The following is a 21610-nucleotide window of genomic DNA, read 5'->3' as shown; positions in this document are numbered from 1 at the left end:
GGAAACATGTCGGTGATAACAGCTGGACTGAGATCAGCTGCTCTAAAGCGCAGAATGAACCATCACAGAGAGTCTGAGGAAACACAGCTGCTTTCTTATTGATGCTGCTGATGGATTCACAAAGTAAAGTACAACACTGACGGCTGCATCACGGCGCGTCACGTCAGGCTGGAGTTCTGCCTCTGTGAAGACGTCTGTCGATGCAGAGACGGCTGTTATGGATCACTACAGGCTGCAGAAGCTCAAAGAGGAGACAATGTTCACCTCTACCAAAGCTCAAACAAGTGGAAAACATAAATATTGTACAGTATAAAAGAAACTTCTGTACCAACTTCTATAAACAACACCTGTACCTGTTTGCTTACCTGTAGCCCAGAGAAGTACGTTCTAGCTTTCATTTGACACACAGTTCAGTGTGAAATCACCCTCAGCATTGGTTTGATCCAGTATTCTCTGGTTTTCTCTTTGGTTTTCCTAATGTTTCTCTCACTTTACCTGCTACAAGTTTATTGCGACTGACTACCAATTTGCACTGGACAGGTAGCATCCAGTTAGCTTGTGTGAGCTATGCGTTGATGTCCACAGTATTATAGAGGTCAATAAGAGCTGGAAGGACTAAACCAGACAAGCTGGTGAACCAACACAGTAAACTGAAAGCTGCACAGAAATGCAGACAGGACTGTTGATTCACAGTTTGATCAGCAGTACGACCACCAACGCATTAATGTCAGGGGAAACCATCTGATTCAATGTTGTAATCAACACTTTAACTCAAAGGACCTTCAGCTTGTGTTTGTCTCTGTGTGGACAGACATAATGTGAGCTAATTCTTCATGATTCCTCCACAGAGTCGACCAGGAGAGCTCAGAGGTTCCCAGTGGTCAGTCTGCCCAGCAGCATCAAACACACCTGGACTCCATATTTATGGTCTGTACATGTACAACAACTACTTTTACATCTATTCTGGTCACAATAATCTCCACGCTGCACTTTTTAAACCAGTAGATCGTCAGTCTGTCCAACATGGATCTCATGTTTGGTTCCATGATTTTAGTTTGATTGTGTCATTCATATAATATTCTGTTCCAGCTGCTGGAGGAGAACATCGTCACTTTTGTGAAGAACGAGCTGAAGAAGATCCAGAAGGTTCTGAGTTCAGATTACCCAGAATACTTAGAGAGTCAGAGGGAGGATGAGGAGGTGTTGGACGGTAAGGAGGAAGAGCAGAGGAGGAGCAGCAGAGAGGCATTTCTGAACATCACACTGCACTTCCTGAGGAGAATGAAGCAGGAGGAGCTGGCTGACCGTCTGCAGAGCAGTAAGAGGATTTCTCTAAAGATTCAACATGCTGGATAAATGGGACATTTACTGATGTCTCAAGAGATAGAGGGAAATATTATTGATCAGATTTTTTGTGTGTTAATTCAGGAAGTCATTCTGGAGTTTGTCAGCGTAAACTTAAATCTCACCTGAAGCAGAAGTTCCAGTGTGTGTTTGAGGGGATCGCTAAAGCAGGAAACCCAACCCTTCTGAACCAGATCTACACAGAGCTCTACATCACAGAGGGAGGGAATGGAGAGGTCAACGATGAACATGAGGTCAGGCAGATTGAAACAGCATCCAGGAAACCAGACAGACCAGAAACAACAATCAGACAAGAAGACATCTTTAAACCCTCTCCTGGAAGAAACGAACCAATCAGAACAGTGATGACAAAGGGAGTGGGAAGACCAGAAAGAGAGTGGAGGATCGCCACACAAACACAGAGACAGACAAAACACACAAGGGGAAACAGGAAGGGGAAGAACATGGGGAAACTTGTAGTCACAGTGACAGATTTGATTCAGTCAGTATGGCGACATCTGCTGGCCAAACCCTTGGTTTTGCATTTGTACGGATGGATTAAATCTGAAACCATGATGAAACAGTTACAATGTTAGCACTACATGGCTGAAAGCAGTCAGTAAACAGTAAAATAAGGCTGATATGTGAAAGTGCAAACAGGAAAACAGGAGTGAAACTAACTTTTAGAAACAGAACTTTCTCTCTGGTCTCAGACTCACATCAGTTTATTTGCTGAGAACTCAGCTGAGGGGAGGAGACCGTCACAGGTTGGTTGTGCTTTAAAATGTGAACATCTACAAGCCACTAACAGATAAATGTTCAAATTCACCAGCCACACTAGGGTTTGTGTTTGATCCTGACTTTTGAAGACACAGACCTCAAATTAAGACTGAAAGGCTCTGAGGAAACCTCAATAATCTGTCTCTACTGTTTACCCTGCCTAGTTTCATCTGAAACTGACCTTCTGAAACTAGGCAGGGTAAACAGCAGACACTCAGGTAGACTCCCTCCTGAGGGCGGGGCTTAAGCAACACAGAGTAGCTTAAATTTCTGAGTTATCAGACCATTTTCACAATTGAGAATGACTTCCGGATGGGAGCCGAAACGTCTTGATTCTGAAAACAGTGTCCAGACGACTACGACTATGACTTTTGTATGATGGAACACTCCTGGACGAATGAGGGACGACACCATCTTGCTTCTTAATAATGTTAATAAAGAAAGAGTCAAAGATACATTTCCATTGTGACGGATTCAATAATACAATAGAGTTGTATTGTATTATTGAATTGTTTTCTACTCTCAAAATGAAATAATTACAATTATTTTAGAATTTTTATTATGTCTGAAGCTGCCCCCCTCTGCTCCCCCCTCTGCCCCCCTCTGCCCTCCCTGCACCCAGCTGCCCCCTCTGCTTCCCTCTGCCCCCTCTGCTGCCCCCCCTGCACCCGGCTGCCCCCTCTGCCCCCCTCTGCCCCCTCTGCCCCCCTGCACCCTGCTGCCCCCTCTGCTTCCCTCTGTCCCCTCTACTCCCTCTGCCCCTCTGCTGCCGCCCTGCACCCAGCTGCCCCCTCTGCTCCCCTCTGCTCCCCCATGCACCCCTCTGCCCCCTCTGCCTCCCCCTGCCCCCTCTCTCCCCCCCCCCTCTGCCCCTCTGCCCCCTGCCCCCCTGCCCCCCTCTGCTCCCCTCTGCTCCCCTGCCCCCTCTCTCCCCTGAACCCCTCTGCCCCCCCCTGTCTCCCCTGGCCCCTCTCTGCCCCCCTGCACCCCTGCCCCCCTCTGCCCCCCCTCTGCTCCCCTCTGCCTCCCTCTGCTTCACTCTGCCCCGGCTGTGATCGTTTTCTCCATGTAAAGGTAATGTTTCACTATTTTAAACTCTATGACTCGTTGCTCATCTTGTTGGCACCAACTGCTTTCAGCTTGTCGGCAGCTTAGTTCCACAGAAACAGCAGAAAGCTGCTGCTCGACGCTTCATTTTTCCAAACTCACAGCGTTTAACTGGAAACTCGAGACGAAGGAGGCCAAACAGTCGCCATTAATGTTACAAATCTCCGCCATGTTGTGTCGGTGTCTGGGAGTGTAAGCGGCGGAATAAGAGCAGCAGCAGAGTCAGCGGATCCTCAGCAGCTGGACACAGAGTCGTTATTACTGTGTAGCTCCACTGACTGACGGCTGAAGGCAGCTTTTCCTGCCTGAATCAGCCTGTGGAGGAGGCGGAGACGAGTTGCTGCTCTCCTGCTGTCTGAGCCACTGAACGCGGCCTCGCTCGGCCGGACAGCCGCTGGAGAACAGCTGTTTGTGTCGTTATATTTCCACCACAGGACTGATGTGCAGACAGTTTGGGAGTCAGAGGGTCTCCCAGCTGTCTGAAGGATCAACAGGTTCTTCATCCAATGAGCTGAAACGAGTGTCGCTTCTTATGTTTCACATCAACATGCTCATTACCCCAAATACGGATCTGATCAACAGCTGCTGAACAATCAATACATGAGAGAGACTCATTCACTTTGATCTGTCAGCGTTTTACTGAGATTGTATTTATTTCAGGATCATATTATTCAACAGACGTTCAAAGTAAGTACATTTACTCAGGTACTGCACTGAAGTACAGTTTGTTGCTTATTATATTGGAGCCTTAATCTCAGCTGTGAAATAATCAGCTGTAGCTTGTTGCATCGAGTCCTTTGCTACAAGGACTCTGTAGACGGAGAGGTTCTGTCAGACCACATCAGTCCATCTCAGCCCCTCTGTGTGTCAGGTGAAGGTAAATCTGCACTTCACTGCAGCTTCATGATGCCATCTAGTGGCCTGATAGTAGAAGTCCAGCAGCTGATGGCAGCTTCCTCTGCCTCACTGCTGTCTGACTGCATTCAGCTGACACTGATATGAAACAGAAAGTAACAGCCAATCACTGGAGGAGCAGCTGATCTTCTTACAGGAGAAATGATGGAAAGGAGGATTTCAGTTGATGTGCAGATGAAGGATTTGTGTTTCCTCTCCAGATCAAAATGTGTGTGAGCTGATGTGGATGTGAGTTCAGCAGCATGAATCAGTGTGAGGACAGAGAGGAGGGAGCCCCTCCCTCTAAAACCAGTCTGTGTGGGGAACATGGCAGCCAGACCAGAGCTCAGAGGTGAGATGAGGATCTCTAACTGTCCATGACTCTTCTCCATGTCAGAGCTCAGCACTCAGATCACTGCACCATCATTATTCACACTCAAAGCTCTGTGTGTGTTGTGTTCAAGGCCAGAGCAGCAGAGACCAGACTCTGCTGGACCTGGACCTGGACCTGAGCCCAGCTGTGTGTCCTTGAAGAGCGACTGGTCCATGGAGCCACCGCTACTTTTCAAAGGACAAGCTTTACCACTGACAGAGTGAGTCAGCATCAAGTTACTTTATAATATCAGCAACATTACAACAAATTCCTCCTGAAGAGGCTTTGAGACTAAAAATTAGTTTCTTATTGTTTTTTTATTTGACTAACAATGTCCACAGTGAGTTTTACAGCCAACTCATGTCTGATTTTCCAGAACTGACATTCATACAGTGTATTTTACAACTTTAGAATTCATGAAAATTCTCTGATGAAATTTTTCAGTTTTAGTCAACATACAGTTTGAAGTCTCCATGGCAGCAGATAATCAGGTTGAAAGAAATGTGTTTTACAGATTGGTTCGACAGCCCTCTGCTGCAAAGAGGTAATCTGTTAAAACATTAAAATATCATGTTTTAACTGATATTTATCCAGATAAGTGTTATTAAACCTGTTTGTTTATTTTCAGCATCGTTCTTCTTCACATACATACACATACACATACATTTATATTCTCACATGTGAAAGCTGCCCAGTATAACCAGTATAACCAGTCTTCATCTCTTGACTTCAGTTTAACATTTTCTCCACACACACGTTCTGACTGTTGTCTGATGACTGCATGAGAATAAAACAGTGATTTTAACGAGGCTAACAGATGCTAGCTGCTAGCTGCTAACAGAGGCTAACCCTGATTCCACTGAGTTCCTCCATCAAATCAACATTTTCTAGTTTTCAGTCATGTGACAACAGAAATGAAAACATGTCGGTGATAACAGCTGGACTGTGATCAGCTGCTCTAAAGCACAGAATGAACCATTACAGAGAGTCTGAGGAAACACAGCTGCTTTCTTATTGATGCTGCTGATGGATTCACAAAGTAAAGTACAACACTGACGGCTGCATCACGGCGCGTCACGTCAGGCTGGAGTTCTGCCTCTGTGTAGACGTCTGTCGATGCAGAGACGGCTGTTATGGATCACTGCAGGCTGCAGAAGCTCAAAGAGGAGACAATGTTCACCTCTACCAAAGCTCAAACATGTGTGGAAAACAAAATACATACAGTACATATTGTACAGTATAAAAGAAACTGCCGTACCAACTTATATGAACAACACCTGTACCTGTTTGCTTACCTGTAGCCCAGAGAAGAACGTTCTAGCTTTCATTTGACACACAGTTCAGTGTGAAATCACCTTCAGCTTTGGTTTGATCCAGTATTCTCTGGTTTTCTCTTTTGTTTTCCTGATCTTTCACTCACTGCACCTGCTACAAGTCTATTGCGACTCACTAACAATTTGCACTGGACAGGTAGAATCCAGTTAGCTTGTGTGAGCTGTGCGTTGGTGTCCACAGTATTATAGGGGTCAATAAGAGCTGGGGGGACTAAACCAGACAAGCTGGTGAACCAACACAGTAAACTGAAAGCTGCACAGAAATGCAGACAGGACTGTTGATTCACAGTGGGATCAGCAGTACCACCAACACTTTAATGTCAGGGGAAACCATCTGATTCAATGTTGTAATCAACACTTTAACTCAAAGGACCTTTAGCTTGCGTTTGTCTCTGTGTGGACAGACATAATGTGAGCTAATTCTTCATGATTCCTCCACAGAGTCGACCAGGAGAGCTCAGAGGTTCCCAGTGGTCAGTCTGCCCAGCAGCATCAGACACACCTGGACTCCATATTTATGGTCTGTACATGTACAACTACTTTTACATCTATTCTGGTCACAATAATCTCCACACTGCACTTTTTAGACCAGTGGATCATCAGTCTGTCCAACATGGATCTGATGTTTGGTTCCATGTTTTTAGTTTGATTGTTTCATTCATATAATATTCTGTTCCAGCTGCTGGAGGAGAACATTGTCACTTTTGTGAAGAACGAGCTGAAGAAGATCCAGAAGGTTCTGAGATCAGATTACCCAGAATGCTTAGAGAGTCAGAGGGAGGATGAGGAGGTGTTGGACGGTGAGGAGGAAGAGCAGAGGAGGAGCAGCAGAGAGGCATTTCTGAAGATCACACTGCACTTCCTGAGGAGAATGAAGCAGGAGGAGCTGGCTGACTGTCTGCAGAGCAGTAAGAGGATTTCTCTAAAAATTTAACATGCTGGATAAATGGGACATTTACTGATGTCTGAAGAGATGGAGGGAAATGTGTTTATTTATGCATTCTTTAGGGAATTAAATTGTCATATTTTCTTTAAATCACTTGCTGATCTTTGTTGTGTGTTCATTCAGGAAGTGATTCTGCAGTTTGTCAGCGTAAACTTAAATCTAACCTGAAGGAGAAGTTCCAGTGTGTGTTTGAGGGGATTGCTAAAGCAGGAAACCGAATCCTTCTGAACCAGATCTACACAGAGCTTTACATCACAGAGGGAGGGACTGCAGAGGTCAATGATGAACATGAGGTCAGACATATTCAAACAGCATCCAGGAAACCAGACAGACCAGAAACAACAATCAGACAAGAAGACATCTTTAAACCCTCACCTGGAAGAGATGAACCGATCAGAACGGTGATGACAAAGGGAGTGGCTGGCATTGGGAAAACAGTCTTAACACAGAAGTTCACTCTGGACTGGGCTGAAGACAAAGCCAACCAGGACATACAGTTCACTTTTCCTTTCACTTTCAGAGAGCTGAATGTGCTGAAAGACGAAAAGTACAGCTTGGTGGAACTTGTTCATCACTTCTTTACTGAAACCAAAGAAGCAGGAATCTGCAGGTTTGAAGAGTTCCAGGTTGTGTTCATCTTTGACGGTCTGGATGAGTGTCGACTTCCTCTGGACTTCCACAACAATGAGATCCTGACTGATGTTACAAAGTCCACCTCAGTGGATGTGCTGCTGACAAACCTCATCAGGGGGAACCTGCTTCCCTCTGTTCGCCTCTGGATAACCACACGACCTGCAGCAGCCAATCAGATCCCTCCTGAGTGTGTTGACATGGTGACAGAGGTCAGAGGGTTCACTGACCCACAGAAGGAGGAGTACTTCAGGAAGAGATTCAGAGATGAGAAGCAGGCTGGCAGAATCATCTCCCACATCAAAACCTCACGAAGCCTCCACATCATGTGCCACATCCCAGTCTTCTGCTGGATCACTGCTACAGTTCTGGAGGAGGTGCTGAAGATCAGAGAGGGAGGAGTGCTGCCCAAGACCCTGACTGAGATGTACATCCACTTCCTGGTGGTTCAGTCCAAACTGAAGAACATCAAGTATGATAGAGGCGCTGAGACAGATCCACACTGGAGTCCAGAGAGCAGGAAGATGATTGAGTCTCTGGGAAAACTGGCCTTTGAGCAGCTGCAGAAAGGCAACCTGATCTTCTATGAATCAGACCTGACAGAGTGTGGCATCGATATCAGAGCAGCCTCAGTGTGCTCAGGAGTGTTCACACAGATCTTTAGAGAGGAGAGAGGGCTGTACCAGGACAAGGTGTTCTGCTTCGTCCATCTGAGCGTTCAGGAGTTTCTGGCTGCTCTTCATGTCCGTCTGACATTCATCAACTCTGGTGTCAATCTACTGTCAGAAGAACAAACAACATCCCAGACGTCTGAAAAAGTAAAAGATGAATCTGCAGAGACACAGTTCTATCAGAGTGCTGTGGACCAGGCCTTACAAAGTCCAAATGGACACCTGGACTTGTTCCTCCGCTTCCTCCTGGGACTTTCACTGCAGACCAATCAGACTCTCCTACGAGGTCTGGTGACACAGACAGGAAGTGGCTCAAAAACCAATCCAGTAACAGTCGAGTACATCAAGAAGAAGATCGAAGAGACTCCCTCTGCAGAGAAAAGCATCAATCTGTTCCACTGTCTGAATGAACTGAATGATCGTTCTCTAGTGGAGCAGATCCAGCAGTCCCTGAGTTCAGGAAGTCTCTCCACAGATGAACTCACTCCTGCTCAGTGGTCAGCTCTGGGCTTCATCTTACTGTCATCAGAAAAATATCTGGATGTGTTTGACCTGAAGAAATACTCTTCTTCAGAGGAGGCTCTTCTGAGGCTGCTGCCAGTGGTCAAAGCCTCCAATGAAGCTCTGTAAGTAGGATTTATTTATTCATTTATTCTTCAATAAATACACTGGAGAAAAAATTAAATAACTTGTTTCCTTACTATTGTCTCTCCAGACTGAGTGGCTGTAACCTCTCAGAGAGAAGCTGTGAAGCTCTGTCCTCGGTTATCAGCTCCCAGTCCTCTAGTCTGAGAGATCTGGACCTGAGTAATAACAACTTGCAGGATTCAGGAGCGATGCTGCTGTCTGCTGGACTGGAGAGGCCACATTGTAAACTTGAAGTTCTCGGGTCAGATTAATTCACAGTTTGTCTCAATGTTTTAAAATGATTTCTCTAAGCTCCATTTCATCACAGTTCCTGAATCTCATCTGTCAGGATGTCAAATTTCACAGTACAGAAAATCTTTTTCAGATATTGTCATCATGTGACTTTGATTAGTGGATCTCTTTTTATTGTCACATCTTAGTCTTGTACCATTTAACATGTGTGAGTAGAGATTACTATTTCACCAAGAGTCCAGACTCAACATTTTAAAACAAATTATATTTGTCATCTTGTTCATCATTTCCTCTGCAGACTGAGTGACTGTAACCTCTCAGAGAGAAGCTGTGAAGCTCTGTCCTCGGTTCTCAGCTCCCAGTCCTGTAGTCTGAGAGAGTTGGACCTGAGTAACAACAACCTGCAGGATTCAGGAGTGACGCTGCTGTCTGCAGGACTGGAGAGTCCACACTGTACACTGAAAACACTCAGGTCAGGATTCATTAACCCATTCAATTGATGACCATTTAATATCTGATTTACCTTAGTTTATAAACAGCTAACCTGTGTAGGATTGTGTCTACAGCTTCACAGAGCTGCTAGCATGACTGTAGATTCTTTAACATTTAGATCACAATGACGTGGTTATTGTTAACTCCCGGATTCAATATATTTAGAGACAGTCTCCACCTGTATCTGACAGCAGGACCCTCAGATGATCTGCCATTTATGTTGTTTTGTGTGTTTGCAGGTTGTCAGGCTGTCTGATCACAGAGGAAGGCTGTGCTTCTCTGGCCTCAGCTCTGGACTCCAACCCCACCCATCTGAGAGAGCTGGACCTGAGCTACAATCATCCAGGAGACTCAGGAGTGAAGCTGCTGTCTGCAGGACTGGATGATCCACAATGGAGACTGGACACTCTCAGGTATGAAGAGGCCTGCAGTCTGATAGAGGAGGAAGCGCTTCTCTGTTTTGTTTTGTTTTTTGGTTAATGGTGGATATGAGTGTCATATGAACATTGGTTTTACATAAAATCTCTGCACGTTAAAAGTTTCATTTTGAGAAATATAGTTTTTTTTCTTCATAACTATCAAATCATTTTCTTTACATAACATGTATTTAGCCGACGCTTTTACCCTTCCAGTAAGTGCATTCAGCCATGTGGATACAACCCAAAAATTGCAAAAATCATGCAAGTACATAAACTTCATCAAATATGCTTTACTGTTTGTTCAGAGCTACATTTAGAAAAAAATAGAGATAGAAGGTTGTTTTTTGTTGTTTTTAGGTTTTTTATTGGCCAAGATGCAGTCTGAACCGATGAGTTTTCAGTCTGCGACGAAAGATGTGTCAAGTTTTTGCTGTCCTGATGTCAATGGGGTGCTCGTTCCACCATTTTGGAGCCAGGACTGTAAAAAGTAACAATTCTGTTGAGCAGTAGCTGGACCCCCCTCGTAGTGAGGGAATATCAAGCTGAGTGGCAGTAGCAGAGCATAGTGGACAAGCTTGGGTGTTTGGTTTAACCATGTCCTGGATGCTAGGTTGGTCTGAGCCATTCGCAGCATGGTAGACAAGTACCAGTGTCTTGAATCGGATTCAAGCAGCCACCAGTAGCTGGTGCGGAGCAGTGTAGTTTGGGAAAACTTGGGTAGATTGAAGAGCAGCCGAGCTGCTGCATTCGGGATGAGCTGCAGAGGTCGAATTGCACATGCAGACACACAAGCCAGGAGAAAGCTGCAGTAGTCTAGACGCGAAATGACAAGAGCCTGGACCACAACATGTGCTGCCTCCTTATTGAGGACGTATGCTCCTGATGTGGAGGATATATCTACAGAAGCAGGTTTTCGCAGATGTTGGCAGCGAAGGACAGCTGGTCATCCAGTGTCACACCAAGGTTCCTTGCAGTCTGACCCGAGGACACCACAGAGTTCTCAATGTATCAATCAGTAATGGCCGCCTGGGTTTCAGACTGGGTAAAAGACAGAATTAGTTGAGTGTCATCTGCATAGCTGTCTTAGGAAAAGCCATGTGTTGCTCAGTAGAAGAGAGGAGGGAGGTTGGGGAGGAGGGGATCAAGAAGGGTGGAGAAGATAGAAAACAGTTTTCTGGGACTGGAGAAGGAAGATTGAATTTGCTCGAACCTGACGACCCCAGGACAGGACTTTTGAGATGCAACATTCAAGAGTATTTCTCAGCATTTTGGAGTGTTCCTTTTTCATTGTAGTACAATTGTAGTGAACATAGTCTTAACAGCAAAAGTGTTTTTTAAAGACATTCAATTTGTCGCTCTACTAGTTCTTGGGAACTTCACAGATTTCGATATTAAAGACGGACTATTAAAGAGCCATGAGGACTTTTCTCAGATATATGGTAATTCATAGATATATGTTCATGTATTTACAACATGTACACTTATAACAAACACAGAGAGAAAATAACACGTGATGCATCGTCATATATGGGATATGACAATGTCCATGTCTATAATAAATTATTAAAGCTTCTTTGGTTTGTTTAGTCAAGACACTGTAAGAATGATGATTATTAAATCACAGTAGGCCGGAGGCACAGATTGTGTAGATGTGTATGAGAGTAATGTAATGTCCAGGTCTGCATGCTGAAAGAGGATGTGCTGGTCTGACCCCCCTCCTCCTTTCAGGGTGGAGCCCGGTGGAGTCCGATGGCTGAGACCAGGTCTGAGGAAGTGTAAGTGTGTTTTTACTTTGATTCATGAAAACAAAGCAGCACACATTCAGCCATCTTCAAACTGTGACATCACTCATTCACGTCTCTGATGTTGTCATCAAACAGATGATAGATTAATAACTGCAGCTGTGTTGTGTCTCGTTCTCTCCATCAGATTCCTGTGAACTCACACTCGACACAAACACAGTGAACAGAAAGATCAAACTGTCTGACGACAACAGGAAGGCGACATGTGTGGACGAGGATCAGCCATATCCTGATCATCCAGATAGGTTTGACTACTGGCCTCAGCTGCTGTGTAGAAATGGTCTGACTGGTCGCTGTTACTGGGAGGTCGAGTGGAGAGGAGATGTTGACGTATCAGTGAGTTACAGAGGAATCAGTAGGAGAGGAGGCAGAGATGACTGTGTGTTTGGAGAGAATGATCAGTCCTGGAGTCTGAGCTGCTCTGATGCTGATGGTTACTCTGTCTGGCACAATAATAGAGGAACATCCATCTCCTCCTCCTCCTCCTCTCACAGAGTAGCAGTGTATGTGGACTGTCCTGCTGGCTCTCTGTCCTTATACAGAGTCTCCTCTGACACACTGATCCACCTCCACACCTTCAACACCACATTCACTGAACCTCTTTATTCTGGCTTTGGGTTATCGTGGTCCAGGTCTGGTTCCTCAGTGTCTCTGTGTTCTCTGTAGGAGGGAGAGTTTCCTCCTGTTAGAGAAACACATCAGTTGATTCTGTACAGGATCACAGCTACAGAAATCTTTCAGGTTATTGTCATAAATTCATCAATGAACTCAAAGTGATTTTCAAAGGTTCCTCATTTCCACTGAGCTGGGGCCTCGTGTATAAACCAGTGTGTCCATACTAAAAGTGTACAGTGGTGTGCAAAAGTGTTTGCCCCCTTCCTGATTTCTTTTTTTTTCTTGCATTGTTGTCAGACTTAAATGTTTCAGATCATCAAACAAATTTAAATATTAGTCAAAGATATCACAACTAAACACAAAATGCAGTTTTTAAATGAAGGTTGTTATTATTAAGGGAAAACAAAATCCAAACCTACATGGCCCTGTGTGAAAAAGTAATTGCCCCACCTGTTAAAACATAACTTTACTGTGGTTTATCACACCTGAATTCAATTTATCTAGCCACACCCAGGCCTGATTACTGCCACACCTGTTCTCAATCAAGAAATCACTTAAATAGGACCTGCCTGACAAAGTGAAGTAGACCAAAAGATCTTCAAAAGCTATACATCATGCCGAGATCCAAAGAAATTCAGGAACAAATAAAAAAGAAAGTCATTGAGATCTATCAGTCTGGAAAAGGTTATAAAGCCATTTCCAAAGCTTTGGGACTCCAGCGAACCACAGTGAGAGCCATTATCCACAAATGGTGAAAACATGGAACAGTGGCGAACCTTCCCAGGAGTGGCCGGCCGACCAAAATTATTCAGAGAGCGCAGCGACGACTCATCCAAGAGGTCACAAAAGACCCCACAACAACATCCAAAGAACTGCAGGCCTCACTTGCCTCAGTTAAGGTCAGTGTTCATGACTCCACCATAAGAAAGAGACTGGGCAAAAATGGCCTGCATGGCAGAGTTCCAAGACGGAAACCACTGCTGAGCAAAAAGAACATTAAGGCTCGTTTCATTTTTGCCAGAAAACATCTTGATGATCCCCAAGACTTTTGGGAAAGTACTCTGTGGACTGACAAGACAAAAGTTAAACTTTTTGGAAGGTGTGTGTCCCATTACATCTGCCGTAAAAGTAACACTGCATTTCAGAAAAAGAACATCATACCAACAGTAAAATATGGTGGTGGTAGTGTGATGGTCTGGGGCTGTTTTGCTGCTTCAGGACCTGGAAGACTTGCTGTGATAAATGGAACCAGGAATTCTGCCGTCTACCAAAAACTCCTGAAGGAGAACGTCCGGTCATCTTTTCGTGACCTCAAGCTGAAGCGAACTTGGGTTCTGCAGCAGGACAATGATCCAAAACACACCAGCAAGTCCACCTCTGAATGGCTGAAGAAGAACAAAATGAAGACTTTGGAGTGGCCTAGTCAAAGTCCTGACCTGAATCCTATTGAGATGCTGTGGCATGACCTTAAAAAGGCAGTTCATGCTCGAAAACCCTCCAATGTGGCTGAATTACAACAATTCTGCAAAGATGAGTGGGCCAAAACTCCTCCACAGCGCTGCAAGTTATCGCAAACGCTTGATTGCAGTTGTTGCTGCTAAGGGTGGCCCAACCAGTTATTAGGTTTAGGGGGCAATCACTATTGTTTGATGATCTGAAACATTTAAGTGTGACAAACATGCAAAAAAATAAGAAATCAGGAAGTGGGCAAACACTTTTTCACTCCACTGTATGTGCGCACAAAAGCCGAAAAAAATTCAGATTTATGAAATCATGCGTACGCACACCTGCAGGTAACTTTCCCTTAATAAATCGCACTCGACCTGGACCACCTACAAATGTATTTGTACTGGGATGGCGCGGTTCCAGTCGGGTTGGTCTGTCTAATGCTGGACGCAATTCAGCACAAAGATCCAAGAGCACGGCTCTAGGGAATCCAGATCGGCCTATTAGCCACTCGTCATCATGGGCCAGGAAATCTTCGTGGTCCCTGAACACTCACACACTGAACTTAATGTAATTAAGCTATTGTTAGCTAGCTACCTTCAATAAATGAAGTCAGTCTATCCTTTGTAACACCCTGGGAACCAGCTATAACTGGTAGCTAGCTGGCTAGCTTCAGCATGAATTCATGAATTTTATCAGTTGTAATGAATTCAATCATTCACTGAAGTCTGGATGAAAAACTTGTTAGTTAGTTTTCACAGGCTTTCCTTTCAGAATTCCCCACAAATGCTGATAACGTTAGTCTATAATTATATTTTGTAATTGCATATTTTGACATTTTTAATAGATGAAATGATTGTACATTTTGATTATCATGTACTGAGAAAGCTGCAAGCAGAGGCCAGGCTATCGACCCGTTAAGAAACCGGCACATTTCAAACGGGCACTGCACTAGTGAGATACAGTCGGAATGACCACCAGATCCTGAAATGTTTTTATCTTGTTTCAACCATGTAACTTTGTTTTGAAAAGTGCTGTATATTATTATTATTATTATTATTATTATTATTATATACATAATAATAAATACATTTTGCTGACATTACGCTTTTGTACTGTTTACTTTTACTTTATTTTGTGGCATTTTTATATTTACTGAAGTAAAGGATCTGGGTATTTTTACCATTGTTTATTTTTAACAAAGAGATGTGGGCCCGTAAATAAAAGTCTGGTCACTTTTATTTATTAATTATAGAGTAGGAGTTGCATTCATAATGCCCAATTTAAATGTAGTGTCAAATAAAAGAGTTTGTAACAACCTTTCAGTATTTAAAGGGGAAATGTTGGCTTTCTTTTAGCCCTTCAGTGGACAGAAATCAGCAAACCAGGCAAAGTTTTAATAGGATCAGATTCTAGTAGTGCGTTAACCAGGTTTCAAGAGTTTACAGGCAGAAGCAAGACAGGACATGATGCTGGAAACAGCTCAAAGTATCTGTAGAATTACTAAAGCAGGAATAACAGTGAGATTCATCTGGACTCCAGCACATAAAGGGGAAGATGGAAATGAACTGGCAGACAAATATGCAAAAGATGCAACTAAGAAAGCAAATATGACAGTAAATTAAAGTTAGGCTGAAGTTAAACACGTAATCAAAGTAGAAATGAAAAAGAAATGGCAGGACGATTAGAACAGGGAAACTAAAGTTAGACATTACTATAGTATCCAACAGGAAGCAGGAGAAATGAGGGAAACTAGTAGAGTAAAAGAAGAAGAAGACATTATCCGGAGGATGAGGTTACTAATACTAATACTGCGATACCGTCTCACGCAAAGGGACATAGTGGTGAGATTAGTAGCAGCAGGTCAGAAAGTATAGTTTATGTAAGAGTAATATGATAATGTCAGATACAACAGTGTACATAATATTGAGTATATAATCAGCATGATTATGTAATTATACTTGAGTGGTCTGTATTAATATATATAATAATAAATACATTTTGCTTTTGTGGTATTTCTATATTTACTTGAGTAAAGTTCTCATTGTTTATTCTTAACTAAGAGATTTGTATGTAAAAGCTTGGTCACTTTTATTGTGAAAATCAGCGAAGAAGAGGTACCGGAAGCAGTGTAACCGAGGCTAACATGCTAACTCTTTCCGTTAGCATAAGATCCAGTCGGAGTGAACCAGCAGAGCCTGTATGTTTGGATGAACCTGTCGAAGCGGACTTTGTGTGAACTTTCGGGATGTTTCACCGCAGACTCATCTCCTGTTAGCCAAGAATGCTAAAGGAAGTTAGCGCAGCTTGCTAGCAGGAAGTAGACGGAGACGGAGCTCGGCCTCACAGTGCTAGTCGGAGTAGCTTCGATAGAGACCAAACTGTATTTTTCACGGAATCTGCTGCTGTGAAGCTGTGAAAATGTCTAAAGTCCAAACGCTGAGAGCTTTTGTCAGCCAGAGACTAAGTGCGGCTGCTGAAGAGATATTTGAGCTGTTTGAAAGAACGATAGCAGAGTACGAGGAGGAACTTTGTGGACAACGCAAACTACTGGACGCTGTTTTCCAGCCTGAAGTCCGGCTGCACAGAGCAGGTTCGTGCACTTTACTTGTTGTTTCACTTTAAACTGCTGGGAAACCAGCTGCGGGGGAAGAAGTGTTCACATCCTTTACTGCAGTAAAAGTACTGACAGCACTCTGTGAAAATACTCCACTGCAGTAAAAGTCTGTGAGTATTATCAGCAACATGAACTTAAAGTGTGACAGTGAGAGTCGTCCCTGTGCAGTAAAACGCTTCCTGTCAGTGTTTTATTATATCTGATGTTTCTGGATTCATATTCCTGCTGCATTCATGTGTGTGTTGCATTTTACTGCTGCAGATGTTTCAGGCTGAGCTCATTTTAACTGCTTTATATCCTGAGACGGTGTCGTCCCGCATTCGTCCAGTAATCAGTAATCAGGCCTATTGTCTTCTGGCTGCACCTCCCTCATCACTGTTCAGTACCTGATTATCATATGATTGGCTTGACCATGGTGTTAATACACTGAACCAATCATATGCTAATCAGGTACTGAACAGAGATGAGGGAGGTGCAGCCAGAAGACAATAGGCCTGATTACTGATTACTGGGCCATCATGGAAACAAAAGAAGGTCAGTTTCAGGTGAAACTAGGCAGGGTAAACAGCAGACACTCAGGTAGACTCCTCCCTGAGGGCGGGGCCTAAGCAACACAGAGTAGCTTCAATTTCCGAGTCCTCAGACCATTTTCACAATTGAGAATGACTTCCTGATGGGAGCCGAAACGTCTTGATTCTGAAAACAGTGTCCAGATGACTACGACTGAATCCTTTTCTACGATGCTTTATATACTGTTGGGTAGTTTCATCTGCAGCAATGCATCATGGTCTATAAGATCATCACGTGTTTGCAGCGTCACTGTCCTGTGAGAACCACGTATCTCTAAAAAGTCTTCATGAGCTCAGAAAAACAGCCTGTTTTCAGCTTTGACGGTGCAAGAGGAGAGGGAGCGACACTGCTGCCCGAAGAGCCGCTGACTCTTGTCTGTCCGTCAGTGTTGTGCACTTGTTGTTTCACTTTAAACTGCTGGAAGAAGTGTTCACTGGCAACAAAAAGCAGCCCGGGGAAAGCAAAAATGAAAAGTTGTCCGGCTCTGCAAGTGAACTTTCCAGATGACCAGTGATTAGTTGTGTTCATCAGTAAGACCACATGTCTGACCTTCAGCTAGTTTCAAACTGTATTGTTACCTGTCTGTCTGACATGAGCATCAAATATTGTCGTCTTCCTTAAATTCACGATGAATAGTCCAACCCTGACGTAGGCGAAGGTCTCTGTGACTCCTCCCACATAACTAACGAGAGAAGTCACGAGCAACATCACAGCCTTAAAACTGAATTCAAAACGAAGACAACTCTTGATTTATTTTCACGTCCAGAAAAAACTCTGAGGTACCCGTCCCACCAGTCTTTTGGTTCTAAGTAGCCTCATATACCCCGAGGGTCACGACACAACAACATTTCAGATCACAGAAAAGGAGGGACAACACTTCTTGTTTGTGATTGGACAGAACCCTGGCGACAGTTCACTGTAATTTCCTGTTTGTCTAGCCTAGCCTAGCAGTGTCTTTGCACAAATGAAAGGATGGAGAGTGAAATCATTAGAGAATATTTTACGATGCGGCCTCCTTGACTAAGGAGACGAGGCGGCTCTTCGGCTTCAGGCTGTCTGAGCGCGGACAGATGTTTGGACACTGGCTGACGTTAAAGCAGAAACATGGCATCTGTGTTAAAATCGAGACGGTACTGCGAATGCTTCGTGAGATGAACCCACGCGGAACTTAGTCACAGGCGTAGACAAGTAGACCTGCACCGAAACATTTACCATACAGTGCTGTTTAAAAACAAATCTGTAAGAAGACGCTGATCAATAAACAATCGTTTGTCATGTTGTGATTCGACATCACTGAAATGCTGCCAGAGCACATTAAGACTATTATTATAAAACTACGTTTAATCCAGGTCGATCGGTAGAACTTGTTAATGTTAATGAAGAGGAAGTGGACTGAAGACCGACCTTGATGAGAGGACTGACATTACATTTTCATTTTGAAGTGTCATAGTGAGCTCGAGACCTCAAGAGTTCAACGGGATGAGGCTGTCCCTGAGCCTGGTGGTGCGGGACCAGATGCTGCCTTGTTCAGTCATTTTATGGCGTTTCTGCTCTGATGAAATGTTAACAGGAAACGACAGTTTTCTAAAACATGTGTCTGTATTTCATTATTCTCCACAGACGTCCAGCTGCTGTCTGTGAGTAAAGAAGACGATCCCCCTGAGCAGCAGGACTGGAGCCCCAGTCTGGACCAGGAGGACCCACCAGAGCCCCCACACATTAAAGAGGAACAGGAGGAACTCTGGACCAGTCAGGATGGAGATCAGCTTCGAGGGCTGGAGGAGGCCGATACCACCAAGTTCACATTCACTCCTGTCCCTGTGAAGAGTGAAGAAGACGATGAAGAGAAACCTCAGTCCTCACAACTTCATCAAAGACTCACTGAACAGATGAAAACAGAAGCTGATGGAGAGGACTGTGGAGGACCAGAACCAGCCAGGAACTCAGATCCAGATAGTCATTTACAACCAGCTACTTATGACAAGACGTCGGACTCCTCTGAACCTGAGACTGATGACAGTTGTGATTGGGAGGAGACCAGGGAACCTCAGTCAGGTTTAAACCCTCTGCAAAACAATGAAGTACCTGTAAGTGATCAGGAATGTAATACTGGAAAAACATCAGGTAGCTCCTCTGAATGTGCTACAAGCTTTGGCCACGAGAGGACATCTGCAGGAACTGCAGGAACCATTTAGATGGACATTTGGACAAAAAGGAACTCTAAAAGAACACTTGACTGTTCACACAGGGGAGAAACCATTTAGTTGTTCAGTTTGTGGTAAAAGATACCTCCGGAAGAACTCGTTAACAACTCATATGAGACTTCATTCAGAAGGAAAACGTTTCAGCTGCTCAGTTTGTAAAAAAACTTTTCAATGGAGGGTAGATGTTAGGAGGCACATGAGAAGCCACACAGGGGAGAAACCCTTCAGTTGCTCAGTTTGTAAAAAAGCTTTTCCACATAGAGGAGATGTTGTGGTGCACATGATAGTCCACACAGGGGAGAAACCCTTCAGTTGTTCTGTCTGTGGTACAAGATTTGCACGAAAGAAACATCTGAGACAACACATGATAGTCCACACAGGGGAGAAACCCTTCAGTTGTTCTGTCTGTGGTCAAAGATTTGCACGAAGCTCAGATTTGACCCGACACTTAAGAGTTCATACAGGAGAGAAACCTTTCACATGCTCAGTTTGTAAAACAAGTTTTGGTCACAGAAGTGCTTTGTCCAGACACATGAGAATTCACACGGGGGAGAAACCCTTTAGTTGTTCTGTTTGTGATAAAAGATTCCCTCAGCAAGCTCAAATGAAAAACCACAAGTGTGCTGGTGAGAGCAGCGGCAGTAAATGAAGCCGCAGAGATGCTTGTTGAGCCGATTCCTTCCTGCAGGATTTGAAGTACTGAGGGCAAGACTTGGATCAACACTGATCAGTTCAAAACTGATACAGACTCCAAAATAAGTCGTGCTTCATCTGTCAGCTGAGATGAAGCCACATTTAAGACGATCGACGCAGATGCTATTGAACATCTTGTATCTTTTATTAATAAAAGATTTAGCCTTTTCTGAAAGTTGGCCTCTGGGTCATGAAATACTCTGTTAAGACTCAAAGATGAACGTGCCCCAAACGTCCTGTCTTCACAAGACCCCTAAGTCATAAAACAGACCCCACCAGGACCCAGGGGGGACAGTAATGGAACGTTAAGTGACAAATGGCCCAGTTTACGATGCACAGGCCTCAAACTGACCCAGTACCACATCCCAGGGGGGTGGAAGTCCACAGCACATGGCTCTCTGAATGCAGGAACAAAGAACAGAGAAATGACTTTGCAATGCAAAATTGAAATGTACATAAATTTATATGTTCTGTCTCATTAACCATATGAAAATTGTGAAGTTGTGAGCTAACTTGCTGATTGTGATGCAGGGGAAATAAACCCTGAACTAACAGGAACTGTTTCTTTATATGAATAAGTGACCAAAAAAACTACATGTTTGGTAATTTTCTAAAAGAAGGCGTTCCTAAGTCCATCTTGAAGAAGCCTGCTCCAGTCTGTGACGAAACCACCGTAACGAACATTAGAAAATGTCCCATTGTTTATAAAGACTGAAGCTTTAGTCAAAATGGGAGAATAAAGACATGTATGTTGAGCAGAGTGCTGTGTGCACTCATTAAAGAAACGTGACTTCACGGTGGTTTATCAAAGTAGCCACCAGACAGGAAACTAGTTAGCTAGTTAGCTGCAACCAGAGCTTGAGGAACCCCCCCAGTCAGTGTTGTGCAAGTTCACAAGAGCTGAAATTAACTAGTTCACGATATTTCCCAAACTTGGCCCAATAACTGGAAATGTGCATCAACAGAAATATGAGACACATCGGCCACAGGATGGCGCTGTACTTAAGGCCCAAAAATGCAATTTTGAACCGGTCACAACCCTGCCGAAGTACTTGAAATTTCTCTCAAGTCCAGCTCAACGTGCCCTATGAAAAAAGCCTCTTGGACCACTAAAGTCCGCCTCACCATTTTTAATTCTTTGAAAAACACGTGTTTCATCTCCTAAACCATAGGAATTTTAGGTGGATCATCATTGGACCAAGCTTATCAAAAGTGTGTGGCGTAACGTGAATCAGACTACGAATCATGAATTGTTTGTTTTCTTCATTCTATTTGTGAAAATGCAAAATAAAAGGAGATTTCGCTGCTTTTTTTTTCACGTCTAGGCCACATTTGACCAGATCAAAAGCTTTAAACTTCTAACGGTCTGTGTTGACTTGAACCCCAGGTTTGCTGCCTGCGGCTATATGTTTTGTTCATCTTTTTGTTCGGGTACATTTTGTACAAATTTAGAATTAATCTTTAAAATCATCTGTTGCATTTAATAATTTAACAACATACACAAAGACAGACATTTATTAATAAAGTAGGTCTTCTTTATACATACATATACAGCCATATTCTTGCTATGTGACAAAAAGTACACAAGAATATTTTCCGTAGACATATAATGATCAGTTTGTGAAACTAAAACGGCACAGTGCCGGAGAACTTTAAGCCCTGTAAGAGTAATATGATGCTGTCAGAATTATACACCTGAATATTATATAGTATGATTATTATATTTAGAGTTGTCTGTTTTAATAAATATAATAATTTAATATAAATATTAATAATTACATAACATGCTGACAT

At 43.6% G+C, this 21610-nt stretch overlaps 2 protein-coding genes across 4 annotated transcripts in view; both read left to right on the top strand.

The window, feature by feature from the left end:
* Positions 1-21610, top strand: part of LOC122871907 (NLR family CARD domain-containing protein 3-like) — a 752187-nt gene that overhangs the window by 1693 nt on the left and 728884 nt on the right. Inside the window, exons 4-11 of the mRNA XM_044187495.1 lie at positions 849-927; positions 1090-1318; positions 6902-8705; positions 8795-8968; positions 9257-9430; positions 9690-9863; positions 11598-11644; positions 11799-12457. Of these exons, the coding sequence (XP_044043430.1) occupies positions 849-927; positions 1090-1318; positions 6902-8705; positions 8795-8968; positions 9257-9430; positions 9690-9863; positions 11598-11644; positions 11799-12337 (3220 nt within the window). The 3' untranslated portion in view covers positions 12338-12457. The remainder of the gene's footprint in view (positions 1-848; positions 928-1089; positions 1319-6901; positions 8706-8794; positions 8969-9256; positions 9431-9689; positions 9864-11597; positions 11645-11798; positions 12458-21610) is intronic.
* LOC122871918 (gastrula zinc finger protein XlCGF26.1-like) overlaps positions 15892-21610 on the top strand; it is a 29192-nt gene continuing 23473 nt past the window's right edge. The window contains exons 1-2 of one of the 3 annotated variants that reach the window (XM_044187526.1): positions 15895-16325; positions 18540-19038. In XM_044187526.1, coding sequence (XP_044043461.1) covers positions 16154-16325; positions 18540-19038 — 671 coding nt within the window. In that variant the 5' untranslated portion in view covers positions 15895-16153. Of the gene's footprint in view, positions 16326-18539; positions 19039-21610 lie in introns of all 3 variants that reach the window. The other 2 variants (XM_044187532.1, XM_044187530.1) reach the window with 2 other exon arrangements.

Source organism: Siniperca chuatsi, linkage group LG24 (assembly GCF_020085105.1).
Source record: "Siniperca chuatsi isolate FFG_IHB_CAS linkage group LG24, ASM2008510v1, whole genome shotgun sequence".
NCBI classification, from domain to species: domain Eukaryota; kingdom Metazoa; phylum Chordata; class Actinopteri; order Centrarchiformes; family Sinipercidae; genus Siniperca; species Siniperca chuatsi.
Note: the sequence above shows the minus strand (reverse complement) of the source record. Positions and strands in the feature narration are given on the sequence as shown.